Consider the following 25,057-nt stretch of genomic DNA (forward strand, 5'->3'; position numbering starts at 1 on the left):
TCTCTCTTTATGCTCATAGAGCTCTTTACACAATGCATGGCACATATTAGAAAGCCAATTTGTTTGCTTGTTTCGTTTTGTTTTTGAAATGAGGATAGGGACTCTGACAAATTCGTCTTTAACATTATAAGGGAAACTAAGAATCTGTCTTAAAACTAGGAGTCTGTGTTAAGGAATCACTGGATATTTGGATTTTATTTTCTCATCTTCCTATTAGTTCATTAATTCTCACTTAATTGGCATGCTTTTGTGTCCTATCATGACCAGGAACTTGTTTTCCTGTCCACCTTCTTGTTTTCAGGGACCTGTTTTTCAGGAACCTGTTTTCCTGTCCACCTTCTTGTTTTCCCACGTTATTTCCTTCAAAAACCTCATGGCCTCTCTTCTCCTGGGTCCCAGGCACTGGAGGGTGGGACTTGCTGCCTGTGGGTGCAACCTGAACCCAGTACTCCTACATCAGGGTTGGGAGTTAATGCTTCTGGTAGGAATAAAGTTACGTTCAAGCATGCATGTACACATACACGCACATACACCCACATAAGTTAAATCATATATATGAATTATAGTAAAATCACTTAAATTTACAAGTTTATGTAAAATATCAAACTTTTTAAAAGATAATGATTTATGATGTCAAAGGTAACGTGCTCGTTGAAGAATACTGGGAAAATAGAGAATATATTTAGAGACAAATCATAATCTCAGTAACAGAACGAGTAAGTAACATTGTATTCTTTCTTTCTAAATATCCTTAACTTCATTCATGTGATTTTGTATCTTTTTAAAATATGCTTTTCTGCTATAGATTGACACTGAAAGAAAAAAGACATTTAAGTTTCTTGTGATTCACAATAGTAAAACATGGCACTCTTACTTGACAAAGGAGAAGCCACTGCAGAAAGTGATTTTAGTCCAAAATAGTGTTTCTAGCAATATTTGAATAGAACAGTTATCCAACTGCCTCTCCTAGAGCATATTAGACAAGTCAGGAGGCTCTTGCAGCCACTGAAGAGATACTGAGGGCTGGGCGAATGTGGAGGCCACTTGGACCAAGAGGAGGTGGCGTGCTGGGCTGAGTGGGGGATTCCTACCACCTGGGTCTTGCAGGGTGGTGGTCTGGAATGGGTATAGTATAGCCACAGCCTGTGTGCTGGAGAACAAAAAGCATGAAGCAATAACTCTGTAAGAGTAGTTACCCTTTGAAAATAAGTAGATAACAATGAGCTCAAGCTCAATAGAAGAGTTAAGGTAACAAACGTGCTTGCTCTCTGATATTAGGAGGTTTTTAAAGGCTACAGATGTTAAGACTTCCCTGAAGCCTTGAAACCCTTGGGTAAACACAACAGAAAGATGTGGGTGTGCTGGGGCCTGTGGTTATTTGATGCTGGAACCCAAGGTGTGACGTGTTTAAGGCCTTAACTTCAGAATAAAATGGAAAACTGAAGTTAAAATGGACTAATAATGGCTGAGGTTTAATGGTAATACTGAATTTAAATTTCTTTCAGCTTTGCCCTAAGTTACGTATGTATGTCTCTTTCCTCTGTTTTGTGTGCCCTCCAGTTACCTTTCCACACAGCACACAAAATGATCTTGTAAAGAAGTAAATCAAGTCTCATCACTTGCCTGCTTAAAGTTTTCCTAAATGGCTTCCTGGATGTGGTTGCTATGACCCTCCTTTCATCATCCTCAGCTTCAGTGACCTTCCTGAACCTCTACTGGGCTGCTCCAACCTCAATTCTGCCTCTCCAACCCCTTCCTCTGGTTGATATCAGTTCTCAGTTTGGTGTCACTGCATCCTGGAAAAAGACAGACACAAGCCCCCCAAAAGATAGATGCACAGTGTTCATTTAAAAAGAGAACAAGTTTTCCCAGATCTCCAGGTACTTGCAGTGGTGTATTTGGCCAGGCAAATATTTATGATAATTTACACACAAACATATATATAGGTTCACACACACACACACACACACACACACACACACACACACACACACACACACACTATCATTTCCAGGAGTGTAAAGACATTTGATCTTTAGAATGACTTAAAATGAAAACTAGATGAGCATATCTGTGAAGCTGAAAGTAGTTGTGAGTTGCAGGTAGATAGCCGAGGTTAGATCAGTAGCATATTTACATAGTATTAAAATTAGTAGAGGAGATACTGGTAAGGAAGAAAAAGCAGTATGGAGTTTGTAGAGACATTTGCTGCAAGATTTTAATGTGAATCTCAGTAAGCATGACTCGTCAGAGGAAGATACCTGAGAGGATATCCCATTTATTCGTTCATTTCCTTCAACCATATATCTTCCTTCATACTAAAAAAAAAAAAGAAAAAAAAAATTAAAACAGCTTTTGACTTTCCCAGAACTGGCTTTAAGCATAAATTCTTTTCCTAAAGAAAAAATTAGGAAAGATCGGTATTGGAAACATCTGGGTAACCATTCAGAGAGCCCTGTGCTGTAGTGGACCCATCCATCCTTCATCCTTCCATCCATCATTGGCCTAAAATATATTAAATACCAGCTAAATTCCAGATGCTATGCTAAGGACTGGGCATTCCAGGACAAATATTCTTTCCCATTGTGGGGGATGAGCTTAAGCTATGAAACAGTCTCATGTTATAAAATAATGATTGGATTGAGAAGGAAGACAGGAAAGAAACCCTTACCTTCTTCCTTGGGTACTCTTTTCCTCACCTTGTCTGTGAAAACAAAAAACAAGTCTCTAATGTGAAAGGTTTCCACTTGGCTCTAAGTACAGCACCCAAATTAAAGTCAGAGTTCAATAACAGTTTATTAAATGAATAAATGAACATACAAATTACTATATCCCAAAGCCTTCAGGAATCCAAATTTGAGAATATAATAATGACACTTTCTTCTATAAAGTCAAAATATAATCAATGAAATAATCTTTTCAGAAGGGAGCAGAGTTGTAAGTGTCAAGTTGAGAAGAACTTCCATGATTAGCTTTCTTCCCAACTCAGACCATCTAATCTTTTTCTGCTAAGGGTCACCCAGGGCCACCTCTGTTGTGCCTTCTCCTCAACTCATCCTATCCCCTGCCACTTGTCATACTTCATCCCAACCCTCAATCCTCAGCCAGTTTTGTCTCAGTCCTGAACTTCAGAACACTCTCCCTCTTCCTGGGCCTTCCCCTCTCATGCTCCTCTTTCCACCTTCATTTACTGGCTAAGAAACTCGCACACTGCAGCTTTCTGCACAGCAGATTTCAAGTTAAGGCCTCCTCAAAATGAGGAATGATGACGTGATGTAGGTGACTAAAGGGACTACTATACTTCACAATATAGGGGAACTCCTTGCTATGGGCTTTTATCCACATCTGTATTTACCCACTCCTTCTCAGAAACCTGTGTCTATAGGAAACAATCTATAAAACTAATCACTGCTGAGATGCAGCTGATTGATAATGACTTAACCTTCCCTAGGCAAATTAGCCTTTTAAAGTGGGCTCATAGAAAAACAATGCCTCAGTGCACTCTTGTGGTAGAACTTGGGGTTTTGTAGCAGGCTGCTGAGGAGGATCTATTTGAGCTGTGGTTTTTCCTCATGATGATCTTCGATCAAGAGCAGGCAAAAAAGACTGCTTACATCTGAGCCTGCAGAACATTGACTCCATCTATGCATTTATTCCTCACCCTTGCATAGAGGTCCTATTATGTACCAATATTGTATTAGGCTTATAACGAGGAGGAAAAACAGTTCTACCTCAAAGAGCTAAGAGTCTAGTTGGTATATAGACGTACAAGTGGATCAGTATGACATAACATTTTAAGTGGAATGATAAAGATGCACATAAAGTATTGGAAGAACATCTGAGCTATGGACAGGGGATATAGGGTTAGGTAGTAGATGGACAAAAGGGCAGGTAAGGTCCTGAAACCACCCATGCTTAACTTATGATAGGATCAGAGAACTTAAGACCTGTCAGATCACTGTAACAGGCTGAAATCAGAAAAACAGAGCACGCAGCAGGCAGTTCAACAGAAATAATTTAATATGGAGAGGTAGTTCCAAAGGTATTGGAAGAGTCTAAAGAACGAACAGGGGACAGGAAGGAAACCCAGAAAGTAGCAACAGTAGGAAGCTGGTAGGAAGCTGCTAATACCCCTGAAGCTGGAGGGACAAAGGGTAGAGCTAGTGTTGGAAAGCCCAGAAGACAGGACTGCCTGATGGGAGCTGGAACCACAGAGGCATAGCTACTGCCAAAGATACACTGGAAGCAGAGAGACAGGAAGATGTTCCCTAGTTTGTTTTCTTTTCTCTCTCTCTCTCTTTCTTTCTTTTTTTTTTTCCGAGTCTTGCTCTGTCGCCCAGGCTGGAGTGCAGTGGCACGATCTCGGCTCACTGAAAGCTCCGCCTCCCGAGTTCCCGCCATTCTCCTGCCTCAGCCTCCCGAGTAGCCGGGACTACAGAAGCCCCTCCACCACGCCTGGCTACCCTAGTTTGTTTTCTGTCTGCTCTTGAATCACTTTTCACTGTCTGTCATTGGCCAAGATGACCGCAGACCATATAGCAAGAGTGTCTGGGATACAAGTAGAGCAAGGATGGTATGTGGGGATGGATCTGGGGGCAAATAGACACATTACCGGCACAGTCATCTTAGTTGTCTTATGTCACCTGTGACAGCCGTCATTTGCTCAAAGTTGTCCTGTTTGTTTTGAGTAGAACCAAGTCTGGAACTTGGGTAAGGTGAAAAGCAATGATTAAAGTAGAATTTACGGGGACACTGTTATGTTCCAGAACACATGCTAGGCTTCTCACAAGTATTATGTCATTTAATTCTTCAAATATCTGTTTACAGTGGCTTTCTGACTCTCGGTTCAGTTTGTTCTCAAAGCCAAATAATCTAACATTAAAAGAGAAAAAGAAAAAAACAATGTTATCTTTGTGCTATAAAATATTTATGGAAAAATACTTATGTGAAGGCTAAGGAATCTTGTGGTATGGTTTAGTATCTATTCCAACTTCATTCTGCATTAGACTTCACATAGGATAGGCCTAAGGATGCTAAGTAAGTAGATTCCAACATGTGGCTGAGAATCCCTGGGGTCTGCACATGCACACTTATACTTTGACTTGAGATTTGGGGCTGTGCTCTGTCTTCACAGCAGTATTCTGCTACTTTTCATATGTATGCCATTGCTAATGGGAAAAATACACATTTATTTAAAATCATGAGGAAATTCAGAGTAGCTTTTTGTAATTTTGCACACTCTCAATTAATGGATAAAATATATATGATCGCTGTCATGTGGTGATCTGATGAATTTTGAGAGCTGGAAAAGGACCCTTCATACTTGGAAAAGTAGGAAAATCATACTGTGAAACTATTACCATGGGAAAGTAGGATATTATAGGAAGAGCTAGCCCAATTAATGACAGCTACTATTTGTTAAGTGTTCTGGTGCTATGCATGTGTTAAATCATTAATTCTCACATCAACCCTATAGGTGAGCCATATTATTATTAAGATTCCTATTTTACAGATGAGAAAACAGAGGCACAGAAGAATTAAGTGTGGCCTAAGGTCTTTGAACCTGTGGTAAGTGGTAGAGCCAGGATTTGAACCTATCCAATTTGCTTCTAAGCTTCACATTTTTAACCACTGCTTGTTCTCCTTCCAATTTTTAAAAATCTCCTCTCCTATGTGTTAAATCACATCAAGCTAAAAAAGAAAATTGACAAAAGGGTATAAGGAAGATGATTACAGACCCATAAAATCCATTGGCAGTAAACTATTAATACAAATTTACAGGAATTTTACTATATTTAAAAATGCCATTTAAATTTTGGTATCTTTAGATGATAAATAAAATGTACATATATATTTCTTTTCATTTTCAAACTCATAATAATTATGTAATTTTCTTCACCTTAGTAGAGCAAACTGTTAATAAATTGAGTGGTTAGTGCTTAAAGACTGTTAAAAACCACTTCAAATAACATGCCAATCTCATCTTTACGGTAATACCAGGTTGTTAATTAGCTGAACTACCCAAATACAGAGATTATAGTTAAAATGGTTTTGAGTGGGAGGTGATAATGATGCACTGCCTGTTTTACAACATGCTCCATGCCATGCACTTCAACTCCCATTTTTTAAAATAAAAATTTCCAACACTATTTTTCACCCTTTTCTTAAGAGAGAGATTCCACTGAAAAATAAAGTTCTTGCTAATTAAATATTTCCATAAACAATAGATCTTGTATCAATGGGGAAATATGTAAGAATGAACTGTTCAAAGAAGGGGATTTTCCTCTACTTGAGTACACAAGAGGAAAATGTCATTCCTGTTGAACGTTTTAGAAATGCCACTTTTAGAAAACTTTAAAATACCATGATGGTTGATTTTTTTTAAATAGTTTCTATTTGGAAAAAAAAAAAGTCACTTTCACGTTTCAGTAGCAGCTACTCTTGTATAATCTTCAGCACCATTAAAGAGATCTCTAGTCTTAATGTCATTGCTTTTTTTCTAGAGAAAGACCTATGGTCATTTTGCTGGGGTTGGGGGAGTGGGGGCAAGGATTAATGGTCTTTATTGTTTCTTCGTTTCCAGTGGCAGTGCCTTTCATCAGGGCTGTCTTGAACAGCCACATCATGTTCATTTCATTCTATAGCCAAATAGCATTTGTTCAACGAACACTTCTTGAGTGTTTCCAATGATCCAGGCCTTGGGCAAATCTGGGGATATTTTCATTAGTAAGAAGTAGGTCCTGGCCTGAAGGAGCTACCAGTCAAGGAGAGAAGTCTGATATGTAAATGTAAAATTACAATCAATGTGTTTATCATTGTAAGACATCCCACATAGAGAGCTGTGGGAACAGAGGCAAAGACCATGATCTATGCCTTTGTTGTGGAAAGAATGGAAAATAGCGGAGTACAGTTGGCCAGGAGAAGTTTTACAAAGGTTGAGCATCTGGAATGATGGGGGGAGTCTGTCAGGGGTGTGGGGAAGAGCACTTCAGTTGGAAGGAAAGGCATAAAGTCAAATGGAGGTACTCAAGAATTGGACAGGCTTGAATTTGAGTTATAGACCAGTAACTCCTGTACCATGCAATCTGAGCAAACTCCTTATCTTCACATAATAAAATGGGGACAGTAATCCACATTGTGCAGCATTGCAGGGAGGATTAAAAATAATGTACTTAATGTGTCTGGTCCCATGCTAAGCACCGACCATCACAGGAGGGCTTCTCCTCTTCATCAAGGTCGTTCCTGTAACAGCTTCAATGTCACCACCTGACCACCATTTTTAAAGCCACCTCTCACTACAGCATGTTCTTTATTTGGTTACATAATGATGGCCAGTTTTCTCCAGTAAAATGCAAGTTCTATGAGGGCAGGATTTGTCTTGTTAACAGCTATATCTCCAGGACGTGAACAGTGCCTGGCACATAGTGGGTGCTTAATAAATATTATTATTGTCACTAATGTTATAATGGTGTAAAAAGACAAGGTGATTTATAGAAATTATGTGGCTGTACTTTGGAGTTCATTGGAGGAGATGAAGATACAGAGGAACACTCAAGATTGTAAGAAGCTAAAGAGTCTGAATTTTATCTGGCAGGTGCTTCAGTAGGTTTTTGAATAAGAAGCAAAATTTACCTTGTCAGTAGACATTATGAACAGAAAGTCAGCAGGTTCTTGGTACTGTTATGTAAGGTATGCTAAAGGCTCACCTATTCTGACTTTGAGGAAATTCTCTTTCTAATTTGTCTCCTCTATTGCTTTATCTGAAGGAATTGAAGTCCTCTGTATTTGGGAGTCACACAAACATTCTATTCCAGACAAACGTTACTCACTCTCTTCATTAAAAAAGAAGATTCTTAATTATTTAGGTAAGCAGATCCTTGCAAAGTTAATTGTTTCATGTAGGATCAGAGAGTACTGGAGCTAGGCCCACCTTAATTTCGTGGAGAAGGAATGGAGGTCCTTACAGATGGTTATAGAACCACTGATTCTCCAGTCTGTGTTTCTTACACTGTGCTTCACTGTCTTTCCTTCCTGGAAATGTTTTGTCTGCCTGTCTGTCTTACTGTGAACCTTCTTGTGGGGCTGTCATTCAAAAGCCTATTGCTCTAGATACAGTGATTTTTTTCAGGGATGGGCATTTGACCCAAGCAGTCATCCCTGGAGTGGATCCATGGGTGCCCATAGAATTATCTACATGTTTCAAGTTAAATGCTATTAATTAAATGAATGGGTTTAACAGGCTGTATTTATGTTTTGCCAAATGAAATTGCAACACAGCAATTCACATGGTGGGAATTTTCCAACTTCGTGATAAAATACCTTCCTGAAAACCTGGGACACTGTAGAACAGAAAGCGTGAGCTATTTGGTTATTTGCTGGATGACGTTAAGTAGCAAAAGGATGGTAAAGACATTAATATAGTAAAATATGTGTGTTTTGCAATACTAAATGAATATGGTCAAGAAATGACACCCCACCTTTCAAGTTTATCTCAACAAGATTTATGCTCAGTGTTTCCTATGGTTGCCAAAAAGTTTTACAATTATACTAAAAAGATAAAATATTACTTTGCCTAAGCAATTTTGCCTAAAATTGTAACTTGTGCTTTGGGAACATGAATATTTTTCCTTTATAAATATTTTTGTGCTCTTTATTAACATATAGTTAATCTCACACCATAACCACATGTATAGATGTTTATACTATATAGAGAATATGAGCATTTCATAAGTGTTTTATGCCATGCTTTTCTTTTCCATTGGATACTATAGTACACATTAGTACCCAAGAGGTTCATTTCTTCTTCTTGGGCTGAATGGCCCATTTATCCATGGTGAAGTGAGTTTTTTACACACGTATTGTAGAATCATAGACTCCAGTGCCTTGCCAAAGGCTCTGTGCCAGGTGCTACATCTATAAAGAAGATTAAGATGCCATCTTTGCCTTCAAGTAGTTCACATTCCAATGACCAAAGTAGTTCACAGTCCAGTAACCAAGTTGTTAGTGCAGAGATCATATTTCTGTGGGGACAGGCAATGCCTATGTATTCAAGGAACACTTGCCCATACGAATTCAAATAAATATAGAGTCTACTAATAACTAGGAAACTGTTGGGAAATTTGGTGTACTACTCACCTTTTCTCCCTTTTGAGGTGCTTGTCAGTGGAGTACATACATGAAGATCCATAGCCACACAAGAAGTGAACTTTATTGCTAGAGGTTGATGTCCTGTAACTTCCCAAACATGTTTCCAGTAAGTTTTGTCCTAGAAGCTGGCTTAGGCTTGAGACTGAACTTGGGTTTCCCTCCCATCAAGTGGAAAGAGCCAGGCTCACAAAAATCCTGATTCACTTGTCAATATGTGGTAGAGAGATAAAAGGTAGTCCTGTTCTGTTGTTTTTCATGTAGAGAGATAAGAAGCACAATCAGGCTCTCCATACCCAGATGGGGGAAGTGAAAAGAGGGGCAGGTACACACTTAATACCACAGCCCAGCAACCAGAACCACTAGGAAAATGTATTCTGATGAATGTCGCATTTACAACCTTGATAGTTACCCCAAAGTTAGGCCTTATAGACCTTAGGGTCTATGATAATCATTATTTTACACCTTTAATTTTTTCTTCTTTAATATAATATGGCTCAGAATAATCCTTGTTGAAAATCCATCCTTTACGAGCGATGCAGATGGCACAAGATGGAGGAACCAGGAATGTTTTCTGTAAAAACTCCTGAAAAAGAAAAGAAAGGGGTCTCCTCCTCCTTTGTGGGTCGAGACAAACATGAGATGAGGAAGAAGGATGTGGCATTCAGGGTAGACTGAGTTCCAGCAAGGGCCCAGAGGTAGAAGAGAGCAAATCACATTTATTGTGTGTCTGAAACTTTAACGTTCAAGGGCTGAACAAGGAGAGAGAAAAGAAGCTAGAAATAAAGCTGGAGTGGTGACACAGAATATCACCACAGAGTGGTAGGGAATCCCCTTACTCCCGTACTCCCTAAATTTAGCTTTTATGCTGAGAGCTGTGGCCTGTCCTTGAAAATCTGGAAGCAAGAGAGTGACAGGATTAGGTTGGAATTTTAGCAAAAGCACTTCAGTGTGAAGTGGAGAAAGATTAGAAGGGACTCGTTTTGGGTTGAATTGTGTTCCCTTTCAAAAGAGATGGTTGAATTCCTAATCCCAGTACCTCAGAATGTGACCCTGTTTGGAAATAGGGTCACTGCAGATATAATTTATGATGAGTTTTTACTGCAGTAAAGTGGGCCCCTAAGCCAATATGGCTGGTGTCCTTATTTTAAAAAAAGTGACTTGTTCACAGAGATAGACACACATAAAGGGATGATGATGAGAAGAGACACAGGGAGAAGACAGCCATCTACAAGCCAAGGAGAGGGGCCTGGACTCCTCCCTCAGAGCTGTCAGGAGCAACTCACCCTATTGACCTATTGATTTTGAACTTTCAGCCTGCAGAACTGTGAGACAATACATTTCTGTTGTTTAAGCCATCCAGTTTGTGATATTTTGTTATGCAGCCATGGGAAAGTAACACAGACTCCAAGATTGAAGACCGAGTAAGAGGACTGATGAAGGCCTGAATTAAGATGGAATGAAAAGAAAGCTCTTGAAAGATATTTAAGAAGTAGAATCGATAGAATTTGGTGATTAATCAAATGTGTAGAGTTCGCATAGTGAGAAAGATAGACCTACATTTCAGTCCTGGCTCTATTCCTGCTTAATGATGTCAACTTAAACCATTCATCTTCTGTGTGCTTTAGTTTTTTTCATCTCTAGAATAGGGGTCATAATAGTTTCTCTGATGGTTAATTTTATGTGTTAACTTGACTGGGCTAAGGGATGCCTAGATAGGTAGCAACATGTTTTTGGGTGTGTCTGAGAGGGTGTTTCCAGAAGAGATTAGCATGTGAATCAGTAGACTGAGTACAGAAGATCACCCTCACCGATATGAGTGGGCATCATCCAATCTGTTGAGGGCCCAGATAGAACAAAAGGCTGAGGAAGGACAAATTACCTCTCCTTATTAACCTTTTCCTGCCCTCAGACATCAGAGTTCTTGGTTTTATGCCCTTCAGACACTGGGACTTTCCTCAGTGGCTTCCCTGGTTCTCAGGTGTTTGGGTTCAGACTGTATTATACCATCAGTTTTCCTGGTTCTTCAGCTTGCATAATCATGTCAACTAATTTTCATAATAATATCTCTTTCTTAGATAGTTAGATATAGATATATACTGGTTCTGTTTTTCTGGAAAACATGAATACAGTTTCCATTTCATTGAGTTGTTGTGCCAGACAAGAGAATGAATGTTAAAATCTTAGTACACTGGTATAAAAAATACTTCATATAGTAATATTGATAAATATAATAAGTACTCAATAATTTTAAAAAATGTTTATTTCAGTAGTTTTTGGGGAACAGGTGGTTTTTTTGTCACATGGAAATGCTCTTTAGTGGTGATTTCTGAGATTTTGGTGTACCTGTCACCCAAGCAGTGTACACTGTGCCCAATGTGTAGTCTTTTATCCCTCACCCCGCTCCCAAACTTCCCGCAAGTCCCCAAAGTCCATTGTGTCATGCTTATGCCTTTGCATCTTTACAGTTTAGCTCCTACATATAAGTAAGAACATACAATATTTGGTTTTCCATTCCTGAGTTACTTCACTTACAATAATGGTCTCCAACTCCATCCAGGTTGCTGCAAATGCCATTATTTCATTCCTTTTTATGCCTGAGTAGTATTCCATGGTGTATATATACCACATTTTCTTTATCCACTCAGTTGATGGGCATTTAGCTTGGATCCATATTTTTGCAATTGCAAATTGTACTACTATAATAAACATGCATGTGCAAGTGTCTTTTTAATATAATGACTTCTTTTCCTCTGGGTAGATACCTGATAGGGAGATTGCTGGACTGAATGGTAGATCTACTCTTAGTTCTTTAAGATATCTTCATATCGTTTTCCATGGTAGTTGTACTAGTTTATATTCCCACCAGCAGTGTAAAAGTGTTTCCTTTTCACCACATCCACGCCAACATCTCTCATTTTTTTTTTTTAATTTTTAAATTGTGGCCATTCTTGCAGGATTTAGGTGGTATCTCATTGTGGTTTTAATTTGCATTTCTCTGATAGTTAGTGATGTTGAGCATCCTTTTGTATGACTGTTGGCAATTTGTGTATCTTCTTTTGAGACCTGTCTATTCATGTCCTTAGCCCACTTTTTGATGTGGTTATTTGTTCTTTTCTTGCTGTTTTATTTGAGTTCCTTGTAGATTCTGGATGTTAGTCCTTAGCTGGATGCATAGTTTGTGAATATTTTCTGTCACTCTGTGGGTTGTCTGTATACTCTTCTGAAGTATTTGTTTTGCTTTGCAGAAGCCTTTGAGTTGAATTAGGTCCCATCTAGTTGTTTTTGTTTTTGTTGCATTTGCTTTTGGGTTCTTAGTCATGAATTCTTTGCCTAAGACAATGTCTAGAAGATTTTTTCCAATTTTATCTTCTAGAGTTTTTATGGTTTCAGATCTTAGATTAAGAAAATGTGGCACATATACACCATGGAATACTATGCAGCCATAAAAAATGATGAGTTCATGTCCTTTGTAGGGACATGGATGAAATTGGAAATCATCATTCTCAGTAAACTATCGCAAGAACAAAAAACCAAACACCGCATATTCTCACTCATAGGTGGGAATTGAACAATGAGAACACATGGACACAGGAAGGGGAACATCACACTTCGGGGACTGTTGTGGGGTGGGGGGAGGGGGGAGGGATAGCATTGAGAGATATACCTAATGCTAGATGACGAGTTGGTGGGTGCAGCGCACCAGCATGGCACATGTATACATATGTAACTTACCTGCACATTGCGCACATGTACCATAAAACCTAAAGTATAATAATAATAATAATAATAAAAGAAGAAAAAAAAAAGTCATTGATCTATCTTGAGTTGATTTTTGTACAAGGTGAGAGACAAGGATCAAGTTTTATTTTTCTGCATGTGACTTGCCAGTAATCCCAGCACCATTTGTTGAATAGGGTGTCCTTTTCCCACTTTATATTTTTGTATGCTTTATTAAAGATTAGTTGGCTGTAAGTATTTGGCTTTATTTCTGCATTCTCAATTCTGTTCCATGACTATGTTTATACCAGTACCATGCCATTTTGGTAACTATAGCCCTTTGTATAGCTTGATGTCAGGTAATACAATGCCTCCGGATTTGTTCTTTTTGCTTACTGTTGCTTTGGCTCTACAGGCTTTTTTTTGGCTTTCTATGAATTTTAGGATTGTTTTTTCTAGTTCTGTGAAGAATGATGGTGGTATTTTGATGCGAATTGCATTAAATTTGTAGATTGTTTTTGGCAGTATGGTCATTTTCACAATATTGATTCTACCCATTCATGAGCATGAGACATGTTTCCATTTTTTTGTGTCAGCTATGATTTCTTTAAGCAGTGTTTTGTGATTTTCCTTGTACAGATCTTTCGCCTCCTTGGTTAAGTATGTTCCTAAGTATTTTTTTTTTCAGCTGTCATAAAAGGGATTGAGCTCTTGATTTTATTCCCAGCTTGGTTGTTGGTGTACAGCAGTGTTACTGATTTGTGTACATTGATTTTATATCCTGAAACTTTACTGAATTCATTTATTATGTCTAGGAGCTTTTTGGATGAGTGTTTAGGGTTTTCTAGGTGTATAGTCATATCATCAGTGAACAGTGATAGTTTGAGTTCCTGTTTTCCAATTTGGATGCCCTTTGTTTCTTTCTCTTGTCTAATTGTTCTGGCTAGAACTTTTAGTACTGTGTTGAGTAGAAGTGTATGCTTTCCCCCTGAGAACTGGAATAAGACAAGGATGCTCATCTTCCCACTTTTCCCTATTCAGTGTGATATTGGCTGTGGGTTTGTCATATATGGCTTTTATTACTATGAGATATATCCCTTCAATGCCATTTTTCTGAGGGTTTTAATCATAAAGGGATGCTGGATTTTATCAAATGCTTTTTCTGCATCTATTGAGATGATTATGTGATTTTTGTGTTTAATTTTCTTTATGTGGTGTATAACATTTATTGACTTGCATGTGTGAAACCATCCCTGGTAAGAAACCCACTTGATCATGATGTATTATCTTTTTGATATACTTTTGTTGTGGATTTTTGCTTCTATGTTTATCAGAGACATTGGTCTGTAGTTTTCTTTTTTGTTATGTTCTTTCCTGGTTTTGGTATTAGGGTGATATGGGCTTCATAGAATGATTTGGGGAGGATTCCCTCTTTCTCTGTCTTTTGGAATAGTTATCAATAGGATTGGTACCAATTCTTCTTTAAAGGTCTGATAGAATTCAGCTGTGAATCTATCTGGCCTTGGACATTTTTTCGTTGGCAATTTTTAAATTACTGTTTCAATCTTGCTACTTGTTATTGGTCTGTTCAGAGTTTCTTATTTCTTCCTGATTTAATCCAGAGGGTTGTATATTTCCAAGAATTTATCCATTTCCTCTAGATTTTCTAGATTGTGGGTGTTAAGGTGTTCACAGTAGTTTTGAATGATCTTTTGTATTTCTGCAGTATTGGTTGTAATATCTCCCCTTTGGTTCTTACTGAGCTTATTTGTATCTTCTCTCTTCTTTTCTTGGTTAATCTCGCTAATAGTCTATCAATTTTGTTTATCTTTTTGAAAAACCAACTTTTTGTTTCATCTTTCGTATTTTTTGTTTGTTTGTTTCAATTTTATTTAGTTCTGCTCTGATCTTTGTTATTTCTTTTCTTCTGCCGGGTTTGGGTTTGGTTTGTTCTTGTTTCTCTAGTTCCTTGAGGTGTGATATTAGTTTGTCTATTTGTACTTTTTCAGACTTTTTGATATAGGCATTTAATGCTATGAACTTGCCTCTTAGCATGGCTTTTGCCGTATCCCAGAGGCTTTGATAAGTTGTGTCACTATTATTGTTCAGTTCAAAAATTTTTAAATTTCCATCTTGATTTCCTTGTTAGCCCAAAGACCATTAAAGAGCAGGTTATTTAATTTCCATGCATATGCATTTGTACAGTTTTGAGGGTTCCTTTTGGAGTAAGTTTCTGGTTTTATTCCATTGTGGTCTGAGTTGATACTTAATATCATTTCGATTTTCTTAAATTTATTGAGACTTGTTTTGTGGTCTATCATGTGGTCTCTCTTGGAGAATGTTCTGTGTGCTGATGAAAAGAATGTATATTCTGCAGTTATTGGTTAGAATGTTCTGTAAATATCTATTAAGTCCATTTGTTCTAGGGTATAGTACAAATCCATTGTATCTTTGTTGACTTTCTGCCTTGATGACCTGTCTAGTGCTGTCGGTGTAGTACTGAAGTCCCCGCTATTATTGTATTGCTGTCTATCTCATTTCCTAGGTCTAGTAGTAATTCTTCTATGACTTTGGGAGCTCCAGTGTTAGGTACATGTATATTTGGGACTGTGATGTTTTCCTGTTGGACTAGTCCTTTTATCATTATATAATGTCCTTTGTCTTTTTTTGATGTTGTTACTTTAAAGTCTTTTTTGTCTGATATAAGAATGGCTACTCCTGCTTGCTTTTGGTTTCCATTTGCATGGAGTATCTTTTTCCACCCTTTTACCTTAAGTTTATGTGAGTTCTTATGTGTTAGGTGAGTCTCTTGAATACAGCAGGTACTTGGTTGGTGTATTTTTATCCATGCTGCCAATCTGTATCTTCTAAGTGGAGCATTTAGGCCATTTGCATTCAATGTTAGTAGTGAGATATGAGGTACTGTTCTATTCCTCATGTTGGTTGTTGCCTAAATACCTTTTATTTTTCATTATGTTATTGTTTTAGATGCCCTGTGCAATTTGTGCTTTAGGGAGGTTCTATTTTCGTGTATTTTAAGGTTTTTGTTTCAAGATTTAGTACTTCTTTTAGCAGTACTCGTAGTGCTGGGTTAGTAGTGGCAAATTCTCTCAGCATTTGTTTGTCTGAAAAAGACTTTATTTCTCCTTCATTTATGAAACTTAGTTTTTGCTGGATACAAAATTCTTAGCTAACAATTATTTTGTTTAAGGAGGCTAAAGATAGGACCTCAATTCCTTCTGGCTTTTAGGATTTCTGCTGAGATGTCAGCTGTTAATCTTATAGGTTTTCCTTTATAGGTTGCTGATGCTTTTGTCTCACAGCTCTTAAAATGCTTTCCTTTGTCTTGACTTTAGATAACCTGATGACTGTGTGCCTATGATGATGATCTTTTTTGCAATGAGTTTCACAAAATTCATCAAGGAGTTCTTTGAGTTTCTCGTATTTGAATATCCAGATCTCTAGCAAAGCCAAAGAAGTTTTCCTCATTTTTTGCCTCAAATAAGTTTTCTAAACTTTCAGATTACTCTTCTTCCTCAGGAATATGAATTATTATGCTTAGGTTTGGCTATTTAACATAATCCCAAATTTCTTGGAGGCTTTTTAAATTTTTTTTCTTTGTCTTATTGGGTTAATTTGAAAGGCTTGTCTTTGAGCTCCTGAGTTCTTTCTTCTGCTTGTTCTAGTCCATTGTTGAAACTTTCCACTGCATTTTGTATTTCCTTAAGTGTGTCTTTCATTTTCAGAAATCGTGATTGTTTTTTCTTTATATCTATTTCTCTGGAAACATTTTCATCCATATCCTGAATTGTTTCATTTCTTTAAGTTGGTTTTCATGTTTCTCTGGTATCTCCTTAAGTAGCTTAATAATCAATGTTCTGAATTCTTTAGCTGACAATTCAGAGTTTTCTTCTGGTTTGGATCCATTGTTGGTGAGCTAGTGTGATCTTTTTGGGGGGTGTTACAGAATCCTGTTTTTTTCATATTACCAGAATTGATTTTCTGGGTGCTTCTCATTTGGGTAGAGTATTTCTTCAAATTGTTCTTGAATTTATTTTCTATTAGACTGTTTTTTTTTAAATTTAAATTTCTTTTCCCGCGCTCTTAAGGATCAGATTTTAGTGTTTATTTTAGCCTAATTTGATTTATTGGTGCTGTAGGGGTGAAGACTGTATATGAACTCCTTAGTTATAGAAAGTCTTTGTGTGCTGGCTTTCCCCCATGCTAGTTGTAGTAGTTATATTCTTGGTGTGTGGGTGAGTTCATTGTTTCCTATGGAGTTGGAATGGCAGGGATCTCTTGAAGCTTATCTTGTTCTCTAGTAGTGCATATTTTATTTAATTTTTTCCTAGTGTTTTATTTACTGAGTTGATGAGTCAGGCTTCATGCCAATAGGGGAGGTAACCCTGGGTAGGCACCAGTTGTGGCTAAGGCAGATGGGTAGATGTAATACCCAATAGTGGGCTGAGGTCTTGGCCTTGATGAGGGTGGGTGGGGGAGCTCTCAGTTAGATGTGCTGAGGTTTTATCTAGGTGAAGAGTGGGAGCTACCTCAGCTCCCCTGCCAGGCCAACAGGAAAGCTATTCACCTCACAGCCTCACTCCCATCCTAGTATTTCAGCTATTCAGATCAGACATGCACTTCTTTTCGTCTACAGGGATGTTGATGCTCCAAGTAGGGAAGAATTGTTACTCTGCCTCTCATGCAGGCCTGAATCTTGGGGGTGCTCCTCCTGTGGGGCTGCATTCACCCTGAATTTTTCCAGAAAGGTTACCTGTAGGTGCCTCCATGCTGCATTCCTGTGGGGGCAACCCCAGCTGTGTCTACAGAGGAGTGCCTGGGGGAACAAGGACCCCTTTTCCAAGGCCCTTCACGATCACAGCGGCAGCCTGCCTGTTGGGGTAGAGGTGCAGACTTCCCCTACTATGCCCAGCACTGCAATTGTATCTCTGCTGTGAGAAACTACCCTCCAGTGGAAAGATCTGTTACTCAGGGCCTGCTGTTCAGATTCTTTTGTCCCACAGGGTGATCCCTTGATGTGGTGCTCTCCCACTTCCCCTGGGGATGGGGCTCCCTGAGAGCTGGACTGCAGTGATGGTTGTTGCTCTTATAGGTCTAGCCATCCAGCGGGGCTACCAGGCTCCAGGCTACTGCTGGGGAATGTCTGAAAGAGTCCAGTGATGTGATCGTTCTTCAGATCTCCCAGCTGTGGATACCAGCACCTGCTCTGGTTGAGGTGTCAGGGGAGTGATGAGATTCCTTGGGTGTAGATAGGTTTAGTGTGCTGGCTTTCTTGAATGCTGGTTATGCTAGCAGTGAAGTTGTCACGTGGACAGACTCAGAACCTCTGGTTAGCCAGGACGTTGCAGGCAATGGAATTAACTGTTGTTTTCTCCTTCCCGGGAGCAAGGTTATTCTGTCATGAGTTGCCGTAATGTCCTGAGTTGGTTGGCCTCCAGCCAGGAGGTGGTGCTTGCAAGACAGCACCAGCTATGATAGTAGCAGTGGGATTTGAGCCTGCCCTAAGTTGGCCAGGGTAGGTATTCTGCTTCTTAAGCAATGGGCGGGACCATAAAGCTCCCAAGGCTTTATGTCTTTTGTGTTCAGCCACCAGAGTGGGTAGAGAAAGACCACCAGGTGGGGGCAGGGCTAGGCTGGTCTGAGCTCAGATTCTCCTTGGGCAGGGCTTGCTGTGGCCACCGTGGGATTGGGGGTGGGTGGTTCTCCAGCCAATGGGGTTATGTTCCAGAGGGGATTATGCTGCTCCTGCTTAGCAGTATTGTTCACCAGGAAAGTGGGGGATAGCCAGTAGCCAAAGTCCTCACCGAGCTCCCACACAGTTGATGAGGCTGGTCTGGCTCCCGCAGTCCCTGGCTAACAGTGCCAGGTTTGGATTCAGGCAGCTGCACATAGAGCCCAGACCTATCCCAGGCCCATATTGTTTTGTTTTAAATAAAATATCTGGATTACATTAAAAGAATTGAGAATAATTCATAATTCTTATCTGGCCAGGTAGGGTATGTTATTATTCAGTGAGAGGAGAAATATTGGAGATAAATGAATTTGGGAGTCAGGATGATACATTTGGTATATTAAAAATATACAAGCAAATTTTATATTACTGAAAATACACTGCCTTACCTTTAAGGTCAGCTTTCATAAAGTTCAAGTTGTATATTTTTAAATTAACAAAAAGTTATATATTATCCATTAAAGGTAATCTCATATGGAAAATGAAATGATCACCATCATGTTTCTAGGTTATTAGGGAAAAATAATGACAAAAATCATATTTGTTTAAAATCTTTTAAAAAAAATTTATATTGATTGAATTGACTGTTACATTGGACACAGAAATATTGACTTTTGACAACTTGACCAACAATTAGTTCTTAATTAACCTGAAGTTGTCGACTTATGATCACTCTCTCTTGGATGAATGATCTCAGATGTGGCAATCTGTAACAGAGAAATTGAGTCATCTAACAGAAATTATCTTTGACAAGGTTTTAGTCCTAGGGTTACCAGAAGGAACACAGGACATCCATTTAAATTTGAATTTCAGATAAACAGTTAACACTTCTCAAGGATAAATATGCCTCAAATATTGCACGGGACATATTTATACTAAAAAAAAAAAAGTGGTTTTTTTTTCCTGCAATTCAAACTTAACTGGTGTCCTGCATTTGTATTTGTTAAATCTGTCAATCTTATCTCAGTTCCCTTTGATGGAATGTATGTATCTCTGTGCTAATATTTAAAAATAGGTTACGTTCATAATCATCCTGATTTGAGGTATATTTTGCCTAAAACTTGGTCTACATGATTTCTCAAAATCCTTTCTTGAGCCCAAGGATTTGCAATTCATAATTTAGTGAAGAACATACAAAGAAGGACATTATTAGTAAATGCTTTGCTAAAAGCAATGCACTATTTAACAGGGTCAATCACATATGCAGTGTCTCAGAGTGATATTTTCATAAGACTTTTTTAACACACTAATTTCCACAGGTGAAACTTTGTTTTCTCCCTATTGATGGGAAGATTAATAATACAAAATGAGTGTATCTGCTTGTTTCCTGAAGATGACAAACCTCTTTGATGTGTTTACCTATGTATAATGTTTTCATATACCATTTATATAATTATACCTTAAGAAATAAAATCACTAGGTATTTTAAAAATTATTAGAATCATGGTGACATTTTAAATGAATAGGGGATGAAATGAGATGGGCTAAATACCATGTGATTTCAGTTTAGACTTTAAATATATCTGTGGGGTCCCCATAGCTTTCTTTCTAATAGTCTATTCCCATGCCTTTCGAGTTTCAAAAGAAGATATCATGGGACCATTCTGCCTCAGTCTTGAGCACTCACAACCAAATAATGGCACACATGAGAAACCTGGAAAGTTTTACTTGTAAACCTAGGCCTGGTTTGGTTTGCAGCAGAAATTACAATGGTTAGTTTGTGATTGTTCACTTAAAATTAATCAGATCTTTTCTTATAAAAAATATTACTTTGACTTTTCGAAATGACTTATCTTCTTACTTTCTGAGACTTTCTACAAGGCTTATGAAGTAGTCATGCAGAGAGAAGAGAGCTATACTTCTCATTTCCCCAAATATCTACTTACGTATTTAAAAATGGGTATTAGTTATTAAAAGGCCTTTGGTGAATTAGAAACACAAATAAATTGAGCTTCACTTCTAAAGAGAACAAAGCAGTAACAGTAATTCCCAGCTCACAAATTCTCTGAGAAGTTCGAGATGATCTATTTATAAAATTCTAACATATTTGGGGGGAAAAAAGGCAACAGAAGGATTTGTCCACACCGTTTTCTTATTGGCCCATGATCACAGATCTGCTCAGACCTGTCTTGTCACCTCCAGAGGACACCTACGGGAAAACCTTTCCTTTGTCTTCAGCAAATGGTCTTCTCTTGCTCTTTCTTATTTTTGTTCTTTACCTGTGAGAAGATAGAAGAGATGGATGAAGGGATAGATTCACCACATGAACCACAAGCTTTTACTTTATGAAACAATGCTCTAAGACATGGTTATAGAACCTTAATGAGCATAGGGATCTTTGAAAGCATTTAGGCGGAGTACCTAACCAATGCTGTAAATCAGAAAAGACTTCTCAAAGGACGTGAGTTCCAAGTTGTGAACAAAAGGATGTGTAGGAGTTACTGATGAGGACAGTATTCCAGGTGGAGCTAAGAGTATGTGGGAAGACCTGAGAATTAATAGAGTCTGATTAGCTAGAGAGTTGAAATGATTTAATTTGCCAACCAGAGTTCTAGGCCAGATCAAGAAAAGTTTTATAAACCGTGAAAGACAAAGATTTTATCCTGAAGGCCTTGCTGAAGAACCAGTCATGGGTTTAATGTCGTGGAGGACATAATAAGATTCACACTTTCAAAAAGATACCTTTGATTTCAATGTGGAGAATGAACTTGAGGGGGACAAAATAAAAGCCATAAGAGCTGTTATTAAGCTTTTCCAGTAATCAGAGGAGGTGATGGTGGCCAGAACCAGAAAATTGGTTGTAGGAATGGAGGACACTGAATAGGTCCAATAAATATGTAAATGGCAGAGTTGACCAGACTCGATTGATGGGTTGTGGAGAATGAAATGTGGGAGGTTGTAGAACAGTTTCCAAGTTCTGATTTGGGAGACTGAATAAACGATGATGTGATAAAAAGTAGAACATGCATTTGTGGGAGAATTAAGCAAGAGATAATGGGTTCGGTTTTGGGCATATAGTAGGCCCTATGGATACTGAATTAATTTATGTGATTAACAGATATTTGTGGAGTACTAATTACAATGCCAGACCATGTGAGTAAAGGTTCCAAGGGTAGAGGAGTGAATAAATTTATTTAAAATCTATAGTGTAGTGGGGGAGATATGCAATAAATAGATAATAAATACAATAAATACAGACAGTCATGTGCCACTCAATAATGGGAATATATTCTGAGAAATACATCATTAGATGATTTTGTCATTATGTGAACATCATAGAGTGTAGTTAGAAAAACCTAGATAGTATAGCCTACTACACACCTAGGCTATGTGGTATAGCCTATTGCTCCTATTTGTAACACAATGATATTTTTGTATCTAAACATAGAAAAGGTATAGTAAAAATACTGTACTGTAATCTTATGGGAACACCATTGTATATGTGGTCTATTGTTGACCAAAACGTTGTTATGAGGTGCATGACTGTATATGTGATGGAGAGGTACAGGATTGGAGATCAGGCTAGCAGTCGTCATCAATCTGAGTAGAATTTTGCTAACTGCAGAGTGGTGTCTTTAAAGAGAAATAGGAGTAAAGGAACTAAAGTGACTTTTGTTGAAGTTCAAAGTCAACATTTTAGCCCCCCTGAAATGTATACTTGGATGTAATGACTATGTTTGGAAAGAAGAAGGCTTTTCTGGAATTGAGGGCATCAGATGATAAAGACAGCCCTGTCAAGCTTGAGAGCAGGGCTGTGTTCCTGTTTGGGAGGGCCCTGGTGTATGTATTAACAGAGCATCCTTAAATGTCAATGTTCACAAGCACAAATGAAGTAGGTAATGATGGTTAGTCAATGACTTGTGTTAGTAAATTAAAGTCTTCACTATTGTCTTTCAAGTCAACAAACATTTATTGATTTCCTGTTATTAGCAAGGTCCTGTGATTTCTGTTAGGAACGCACAAATGAAAAGCATGTCTCCACCACAAATTCACACTCTGGTAGCAAGATGGGCATTTTATAACTAATTACAATATAAGTCAAACTAGAAAGTGCTACGATGGCTGTATCAAATTTTATTAATTTCCATTAGAGACCAAAGGAATCAGTGAATTTTTGGAGAAAAGTCAACTGGTTCTGTGCTTCATAAAGTGTGGTAATTTATTTAACCATTCAAATGGGCTAACAATATTCTAGGAGGCAGTGCACATTATTCAAAAAATATTTTTATTAGAAACCTCCATTGGGGACATACCAATTAATTCTATATGATTTGTGGCTAGGCAAATTTTCCTTTGGGGATCAGACTCTGGGTCCTTCACCTGGTGTTTGTTGTCACTGGAGATTCCAGCAGTCTGTCTTTCAGGCATTTTTCATTGAAGTGGGTATGAGTATTAGTATAATTGGAAGCTTCAGAGTTCCCTGAAAGTTAAAGGATAGTCTGGCTTTAATTCGTAGCCATTTCTCTTTTTTCTTTTTTTAACTAGTTAGTTCACATTCTACCCATGCTTAAGGACATCACACTTCCAAACAATGGCCTTCTCCCAAGTTAGGTCAAGGCCCACTGCTAGATGCTGTCATAGTACTATGTGGCCTTCTTTACAGCACTGATGTCAGCTGTAACTTGACTCTATGTGTGTGATTGTTCAGGTCTTCATTCAGTCACTTCATTCAGTTAACTCATGCCAGTTGGCTTTCAGATTAACAGAGCAGAAGCCATATATCTGTTAATGTTTTTCATTGCCCCAGCTCTTAGCCCAGTGCTTGGCACTGAACCGATAAATGAACTCCTGCCTGAAGTTTTTGCTTCCTTCTTGTGCTAACTCTTGTGGGGGGTGATGAGTGGGAGAGGGTGGGCGGGGGATAGATGATGCTGGTGAGATTAAGTTGCTGACCACTCCTTCATTTAGTGTCCTAAACTCATTTCACTGAAGTTTCAAAATATGCTCCTCCACCATTCTGTTAGGGAACAAGCCTGGCTCATATTATTCAGATAATTTATAATTGTGTAAATTGTAATCAAGTTCCTCATTCAACATTTGCCTTTCCAAGCTGAAGAGGCTAACATTTTAATATGCCGCAAATAGCAGCACTCTACCCCCCATGTTAGTTGCTATTTCCTTTGTTGCTTGTGCTTTCTCTGGCTTCATGTTATTATTTGAGATGTGGTGACTATAATCTCATGTGGCATTCAGAAAGTAAATACACTGGAAATTTATACAATGCTAATCTCACTGAGTTTCTAATATTCTGCTGTATGCATTTACATTTTCTTCATGTTTTAACCCCAAAAGACAATTCAGTTTCCTTAGAGAACTGACAATGACTTCCAGGTGTGTGCCTTCCCTGCCTGAATCTGATAGCTGAGAGCCATTCATTATATACCTATGCTATTTATCATAAAATATGTTACCTTGTACTTACTAAGTTGAAGTCTAGTTATTACATTTCTAGTGACTTATACAAATGGTAAGATTTTCATACCTATATATTACCTTTTCTCTTAGCTACAAATCTGAAGCTTTAATATGGAATAAGTTTGAGCTTTCTGAACATTTATAAATGTGTTAAATGTGATTGGCTTTAGTGAAGATTCACAAATAACTTTGGAGGCAACTACACATTTATTCTTATTCTGAATAAAGATGTTTCCTAATATAATTTACCCACGATAAAACTGCTTTATTATATAACACTGTTCTGTGGGGATTTCTGTCTTCATGTTCAAGAGTAGGCCGATATGCAGCCAGCATGCACCGGTATAGCCATGCTGATGGCTTTTTGCAGATAGTGTTCATTCTGATTAGTTGAAGCTTCAGTTCTGATTGCTTGAAGCCAAAATATATTAAATATTTTGAATATTTAAAGTGATCACAAAATCATTAAATGACATCAGAACCATGTTAGCTCTTTGTTTCAAGCTATTGAGTTTTACTTCTCCTAGCTAGGTAGAACACTAATCTATAAAATAGGCTGAAGTAAAACCACAAGTGTAAAATAGAGGATCTGGATTACCTCAAACTATAATCTAGAACTAACTGTGTTTTTATAGGTCTGACTTCAAGTCAGTGCATCTGAGGCTGCTGGGAACTGAAAGTTCTTTGACTCTTTTAGGTAATTGGAGGACTTTTTTTTTTTTTTTGGTCTCAGAGAAAAGGAGTGGACTTGATAATGTACTTCCCCTTATTTCCTTATGAAATAACAGACTTATGATATATTCTTGCCACTGTGGTCAAAATATACCAAAATTATCTGAAAAATGTGATGATAAATTTGATTTCCCTATAGGGTTGGGCTATTGCTGCAGAACTTGTGCTAGAGGTAGGATGATTTTCTATTTTTCAGTATTTAATTGGAGTCATGTTGACACAGTGATAAGAAGAAGGGAATATGTCCTTAGACCATCACAGAAACCATGAAAACATGGTTTGTCCTCAGCATTG

At 38.1% G+C, this 25,057-nt stretch overlaps 1 protein-coding gene across 1 annotated transcript in view; it reads right to left on the reverse strand.

Moving 5' to 3' along the window:
- Positions 1-232: 232 nt before the first annotated feature.
- The window catches only part of LOC129032964 (ubiquitin-like FUBI-ribosomal protein eS30 fusion protein), a 30,623-nt gene continuing 5,798 nt past the window's right edge, over positions 233-25,057 (reverse strand). The window contains exons 3-4 of the mRNA XM_054480868.1: positions 2,262-2,318; positions 233-451 (exon numbers count right to left, since the gene is read on the reverse strand). Coding sequence (XP_054336843.1) covers positions 233-451; positions 2,262-2,318 — 276 coding nt within the window. The remainder of the gene's footprint in view (positions 452-2,261; positions 2,319-25,057) is intronic.

Source organism: Pongo pygmaeus, chromosome 2 (genome assembly GCF_028885625.2).
Source record: "Pongo pygmaeus isolate AG05252 chromosome 2, NHGRI_mPonPyg2-v2.0_pri, whole genome shotgun sequence".
Classification (NCBI taxonomy): Eukaryota; Metazoa; Chordata; class Mammalia; order Primates; family Hominidae; genus Pongo; species Pongo pygmaeus.